This window comes from Anomalospiza imberbis, chromosome 1 (assembly GCF_031753505.1).
Source record: "Anomalospiza imberbis isolate Cuckoo-Finch-1a 21T00152 chromosome 1, ASM3175350v1, whole genome shotgun sequence".
NCBI lineage: Eukaryota > Metazoa > Chordata > Aves > Passeriformes > Viduidae > Anomalospiza > Anomalospiza imberbis.
This window is the reverse complement of record NC_089681.1, coordinates 57,588,448-57,595,363: the sequence shown is the minus strand read 5'-3', so window position 1 is coordinate 57,595,363 and position 6,916 is coordinate 57,588,448. Positions and strand designations below refer to the sequence as shown.

Below are 6,916 nucleotides of genomic sequence, written 5' to 3'. Positions count from 1 at the left end.
CACTGCTTAGCTGTAATTTCAGGGTATGATTAATTTCTCGGTGCAAATCACCAGGCAGACACCCTCAGGGGTTCCGTGCTTCTCCATAAAGCCGAAGATTGAAACAGAGGAGTGCTCATTCATAGAAGAGATTGTAATTTTACTGTGGACATACATCTGCAAATTTTCTCTATATCAGGAGCTACCACTTAGAAGTAAACACAGTTTTCTGATAAGTTCCTTCTAGATGCTGAAGTCTAAGTTTCAGGATCTCTAGGAAAATGCCATATGAAATGAGAAACCCAGTTTGCAATTGAGAAAAATGCATCAAAATGCAATGGTGTTTCTCAAAACTGCATTGCCAGAGCTCTGCCTTACCCTCCCTCGCATTGCTGATAACCTCTCTGCAGCAGCCCCACGAGCTGAGGAGCATGAAACATTTGCAGCCAGCAACATCTGATGATAACCTCGGCTGTGACAGACATCATCGCTACCGCTCCGCAAGGCAGGGGCGACCTACAAGCCCAGCTCACCCAGACCCTGCAGGCAGCGAGAGGGGCGGCCACTCAGCTCCTCAGGCGAACGTTCTGCCCTTTGGGAATATCCCTCCTCCCTCCCCTGCCGGGGTGCGACCCTCCCTGCTCCCTCTGTCCCTCCCTGCTCCCTCTGTCCCTCGCAGCCCCGGCGGCCCCGGGCCCGCCCCGCGGTGCCGCCAGGTGGCGCCTCGCGACCGTACTTGGAGCGGAGCCGCGGGTGGGACCGGGAGCGGGAGCAGGAGAGGGCCTGGGAGAGGGACCGGGAACCGGGGTCGGGAGAGCGGCCGGGAGCGGGCCAGGAGCGAGCCTTGTGACAGGAGCGGGCTTTGGGAGCGGGTTCGGTTCGGAAGTGGGTCGGGGAGCAAATCCCAGAGTCCTGAAGTGGGTCAGGGAGCAGGTTCCGGTTCGGGAGTGGGTCTGGGAACGGGCCGGGAATCAGGACATCCCGGGGAAGAAATATACTAATAAAGGGGCAGACGCCGCCGAACTTTGGGCGTAGAGGTGTGCAGGTACGAGCGTAGGAATGGGGCCTTGCGGTGTGCGGGGCGCAGCCTTACGGCCCGAAGTGCCCCGAACAACGTCTTTTTTAGTGATTATTGTTGTCGGAATCAAAGTCTGTGAATTCCAAATAGCTCCCCGTAAGTGATGCTGCGTGGTTCGGCCGCGGCGGCGGCCGGTGAGCGCTAACGTGTCGGTGGCATGTTGGAACAGGGGCGTTTCAGCACGACGGGTTCAAGTAGAAATAATGGCGGGGGGGAGGGGGGGCGAGGCGGCACGGCTCTTCCCTGCCTCCAGTGACACCGGAGAGGCCGTCCCAGCGGGAACATCGCGGCTTGTCGCTGCTGCTCGCGATGTGTCGGGGTGCGGCTCCAAGGCGCAGGGGTGCCTGGCCGGGGCAAGGACTGGGGTGCAGCATTGCCGGCGTTGCTGTGGCAGCACTCAGCTCTGGTCCCGGTGTCTGAATCTCTGCCGAGTGCCTGTGCTTATGTGTGTGTGCGTGTGTGCCGGAGAAGAGGGGAGGAGGGAGGAAGAGGGGTGGTGGTGGTAGCGGCTGGCGGGAGGGGGATGATTATTGGCAATGGGCGGGAGAGAAAGAGGCGACTCCTGTTTCCTTTTCTTTCTGCCAGCGCAATCTCGGCTCATTTTCTCTAAGCTATACAAGTTCACGGACGAGCTATCTAGCCAACCCGCCTCTCCCGCCATGGACCTCCCAGGTAAAAAAGCCGTTCTCCTCCGCGCCGGCTGCTCTTTTTGCAAAATATCGTTTTAAATGATAGCAAGAATAAGGTGCGGGGTTAGGTAGAGATGCCTCTGAGGAAGTGTAGGGGCGATCTCCCAGAAGCGAGATCACCGGGTGTTCTGGTGAACGGGAAAAACTGAGATGCAACTTCAGAGGGAGAAGCCGGGCGAGGCTTTGACTCCTGCGATATGTGTGCATGCCGGGGTGGGAACCGGGGGATATCTGAACCAGCTGCCTCCTTCTCGCGAGTTTACGGAGTCGCCGGGGTCGGCAGCAGTGGTGGTAGCCTGGCCTGGGGCACAGAAGGTTGGGAAGTACAAATCGGTGCCCAAGCGCGGCAGCCCCCAGGCGGGGAGAAGGGCAGCGGCGGCTTCCAGAGCCTGGCCGGGGCGGGAGCGCGGGGTTCGTGGCGCCCCGGCCACCAGCGAACTCTACAGATAGCGGGGCAGCTCAATCGAGGGGAGAGAGGGCGCGTTACTTATAGTAAGAATAAAATCTCCTTCCGTGGTGTCTGGGGCATTAGGAGACGGACACAAACCAGGCTCGCAGATGTAGTTAATAGTGGGGCTGTGGGAAGAAGTGGAGCCGGGTTTTGGAGACCCCGTTGGTTGTGCGTCAGGAAAGGGACTGCCCGAGGCACCCGCAGGATGCTCCGCCGGGGGTTTGGGGATGCAGCGCTGCCCCCTCCTCTCCCCTCGGAGTACGGCAGACTGCTGGGGAACCGGAGAAAGAGGGCACACCGGGCAGCCAGGTACCTCCCAGACCTGTTGTACTCGCTGGAGCGCCGGGGGCGGGGAGGGGGAGCCCGCCGGGCGGCGTGGTGCCGGCGCCCACCTGCCCGCTTCTGTGCTTCACTGCCGCCTTTCCCCTTGGCAGGCTGCTGCGTGCCGCCCGCCCTCTGAGAAGGCTCATTCGCCCCGCGCAGAGGAGAAGGCAGAGGAGAAGAAGGGGAGGAAGGCGCGGCCGCAGCCGCCGCTGCCCAGCCGCCGTCCCGCAGAGCGCTGGCCGCAGGGCGCCTCGGCGGCAGCAGGCGCGCAGCCCCCTCCGCCTCCCCGCGGCCGCCCGCCCGTGGCGGCGGCGCGGGGCGCCCGCATGTCGGCGGCGATCCGGAGCGGCGGCGGCGGCGGTCCGGCGCCGGGCATGGGTCGGCGGCGGCGGGGGGCGCTGCCGGAGCCGGCTGGCGGCTGCTCCTGCTGCCTGGCGGCGGCGCTGCCGCTACTGCTGCTGCTGCTGCCCGCCGGGTGCCCGGTGCGGGCGCAGAACGACACGGAGCCCATCGTCCTGGAGGGGAAGTGCCTGGTGGTCTGCGACTCCAGCCCCTCGGCCGACGGTGCCATCACCTCCTCCCTGGGGATCTCGGTGCGCTCGGGCAGCGCCAAGGTGGCCTTCTCGGCCACCCGCAGCACCAACCACGAGCCCTCCGAGATGAGCAACCGCACCATGACCATCTACTTCGACCAGGTCAGGCGCTGCCTGCTTCGCCTTCGCTACCTCTTGTCCCCGCGCCTTGCGCGGGCATACCCCGCCCCTGCCTCCCCCTGGCTGTACGCGTATTCTTCTCATGTTTCCCGCTCCATCTTTTAATCCCGACCCACCCGCTCAATAGCAACTTCCCGTCTCAGCGGCCCAGAAAGACTTTGTAAAGTTCTTTTAGGCAGCTGCAGGGCTTTCCTAGGGTGGTACCGTGGGTGAACACGCTGGCTTCTTGTCCGGTCATAATCGCTAGTACGGAAAAAGCTTTAATGTGAAAGTCTGTGCCTCGGACGCGTGCGGGGGCGCCTTGAAGCCAAGGATTGCCTCGGCCAGCCAGGAATGACACGGGGGAAGGGTGCACACCCCTCCTTCGGTGCAAATTCAGAGAGGTACCGATGAGGAGTCGCCGGATCTGCCTGTTCGGAACGCATTTGGCAATGTCACAGCATCTCTCAGAGGGAGGGAGGGATGAGGAAGAAGAGGGTGTTTCCCGCGTTATCAGACGAGGCGAACGGTGTCCCCGGCGGGCTATTTCGGAACGGTGTTATCCCGCACGGCATACGCCGGGCAGAACAGCAAACAGCCCTAGCCCTGACTGCTTGTCCTGACCCCTGCCCCTGCCTCGTCGCACCGCTCCCCTCCTGGACACCAAATCTTATCCATCCACTTTATTTTTGCGGTGAAATTTGCTTTTTTCCTACCGCTTCTGACTACTGAAGTAGTATTGCAGAGTCAGCCAAAATCAGCATACCAGACTGTTTTCTCTGGGCATGTTTGTTTATTGTTGTTTTGGGTTATTTGTTTGGTGTTTTTTTTACCTGTCTGGTTGTCATTTATCTGTCTACCTGTCCCACCTAATGAGTTTGCACAACCATTCGTCGCATACAAGATCTCATAAAATCAGATCAGTAGAGGAAAAAAACAAAACAACAAAAAATCAACCCCCCCAACTTGCTAAATATATAGCACATTTTAGATGCTTTACCTGGCAATGTGCAGTTCCTAGGAGTTTAAAGATGTCTTCTCGGTGCTCCCACAATAAGGTTTTTTTAAATCAATTTTTTGTTCCTTTTTTTGGGGAAACCATAGACTTCGGCTGTTTGGGAGGAAAGGCTTGGGATTTGAGGGTGGGGGGCGATGATGGGTTTTTTTCTCCTGCTTCGTATTTTTTCATTCAAGCAGAATTTTAGCCTGCAAACCGAGCGTGGCGGGTGTGCCCCAGGGGTGGGCACGGCGGAGCAGCCGGATCGGGCACACCCGCACGCCGGACGGCATCGCCACCGACCCGCAGGTTCTGCTCTGCCCGCCGCCCGTGCCTTTTGAGCCAGAGCCTGCTCCCCGTCACAGGAGCCTGGACAAGGCGCCAGAGGATGAGCCGAGCCCAGGGCCCTGTCAGATCGGCGGGATCGGCAGGGTGCGGCCGCCGCTCCCGAACGAGGCTTTGCACATCTGCCGGGGTGCTCAACTCTTCCTCTTTTTTTTTTTTTTTTTTTTTTTTTTTTTTTTTTTTTTTTTGGTTTTGCTTCAAAAAAAACATTGAAATATATGACAAATTAAGGTTATTGCCCAGATGGAGGAAAAGGCCCACCCCAGCCTCCTTAGGAGCGTGTGGGCCAAGTGGTACAGCCTCCAGAGGGACAGAGAGACATGAGCCGGCAGATATTGCTGTTGCTGAGCGTCGTCTTTCCTCCTTTGCCCCTCTCTGCAGTGCAGGTTTAGTTCTACACCTTATTAAACTCGAGGCCAGCCCTGATTTCAGCAGTGCTATCTAAAAACCATACATTTCTATTATGAGCTAATGACTTTTGGTATTTTTTCCTACTTTTTTCCCCCTTCCTCCTTCCCTCCATTCAACACTCCTCCCCCTCCTCCTTCTGCCACCTTTGCTTTTTTGACAGCTCAGTGTGGACATTTGCACTTCATCTAACAGGCTTTGGAGATCATTTTTGTGTAACTAAATTGCTTTATTAACTCTGATGCCTTTTAAATGCCTCTATAACGACTCCATTCCCCTGCCATGCATTTGTGCTGCAAATGCCATTTTGACTATGATTTATGTTGGTCATTGGGCTCATGTCAGATTTTTGCTGGTGCTTCTCTAAGGTGGAGTCTGATTTCTCTGATTTCTCTCTTTCTCTCTCTCCTTTTCTCTGTTCTGTTCTATTTGTTTACATTCCAGGTATTAGTTAATATTGGCAACCATTTTGATCTTACTTCCAGTATATTTGTAGCACCAAGGAAAGGGATATATAGTTTCAGTTTCCACGTGGTCAAGGTCTATAACAGACAAACCATCCAGGTGGGTTCTAATCGAAGGAAGATGCTGTCTTTCCTTTAATTTTCTTCTCTTTTTTTTTTTTTTTTTTTCTTCAAATAATAATTTCTAGACTCATATTTAAAAAAAAACCCTCCAAAGTTGAAGAATGAGATTGTGGGTTATTTTTAAAGGGGTCTGTATACATGACAGAAATCACACATTGCCTATTTCCTTAGCTTAATTCAATCTAGATTCTTACCTGTACAAAATTTAGTGATATGCAGAGGGCAAAAAAAAAAAAAAAAAAAAAAACAAGCATTGAGAGTATTGAGAAAACTCAGATTCTGTCTCTTTGCACTTTTTAGGTAAGTTTAATGCAAAACGGCTACCCAGTGATTTCAGCTTTTGCAGGGGATCAGGACGTCACCAGAGAAGCAGCCAGCAATGGGGTCTTGCTCCTCATGGAAAGAGAAGACAAAGTGCATCTCAAACTGGAAAGGGGTAACCTCATGGGAGGGTGGAAATATTCAACCTTTTCCGGCTTCTTAGTCTTTCCACTATAAAAGAAGGCCAAATAGGAGACAGATCCATGAGCCAGAGCAAGGATTCAATTGTTAATGACACCCTGAACTTGGCAGCACATGACAATATTTCAGTCACCCCGTCAGACTGTCACAGTAGAAGAATGATAACCTTCTAAACTCCAACATTTGCTTTGAATATTGACAATTCCTTGGAACCTGCGCCTCTAATTAGTTTTAGACGACAGTGATCTTTAGGAGAAATGAAATTATCGACCTGAGCAATTTGTACCTGTGATTGTAAAGTCAATTTTGGATTTTATTGTTGGGATCATTGACTTTCTTATTCTTTTTATTTTTATCTCTCTTTAATTTTTACCTCTTTTTCTTTCTCTTGTCGTTGTCCCAATGAAACAAATAACTTGGACCACAGAATTGCTTTGTCAAAGACTCACTCCAGAGCCAGAAGAATGGCGTGTTCAGCCCAATGAGGTGTTCTTCCATGCTTTATTTCTTTGTGTTGTACAGCCTTAAGGAAAAAAAAAAAAAAAAAAAAGAAAAGAAAAAAAAGGAAAAAAAAAAGAATGGCTTCAGTCTCAGTCCTGTATTTTTCTGGGGGAGGGGGATTCTGGACATTACTGTGTCAAGAAGTGCTTTATCCAGTGAAGCAAAATTTGCACGATTGGAACCTTATTTGTGTCGTTTGTGTTTTTCATCAAGTTTTTATTTTTCCTGTTTTTTGTTTGTGTGTACTAAAAATGTAAGCTAGATTGATCAATAAGACAAAACAAAACACATATATACCCTGTAGCTCCAAGTAAAGCTAACCAGTGAACAATTCTGTCTGTACTTTCCAGCTGATCTTTATAGACTTATTTAGAGAGAGAGAAAGAACGAGAGCTACATGATC

The 6,916-nt window shown here is 53.0% G+C and overlaps 1 protein-coding gene across 1 annotated transcript; it reads left to right on the top strand.

Annotated features, from left to right (window-relative positions):
- Positions 1–1,362: 1,362 nt before the first annotated feature.
- Positions 1,363–6,591, top strand: CBLN2 (cerebellin 2 precursor). The gene is made up of 5 exons (XM_068193484.1): positions 1,363–1,494; positions 1,643–1,729; positions 2,632–3,216; positions 5,408–5,527; positions 5,851–6,591. Exons 3-5 carry the CDS (start codon positions 2,848–2,850, stop codon positions 6,046–6,048), a joined length of 687 nt encoding a protein of 228 aa, XP_068049585.1. The 5' UTR covers positions 1,363–1,494; positions 1,643–1,729; positions 2,632–2,847; the 3' UTR covers positions 6,049–6,591.
- The last annotated feature ends 325 nt before the right edge of the window (positions 6,592–6,916 follow it).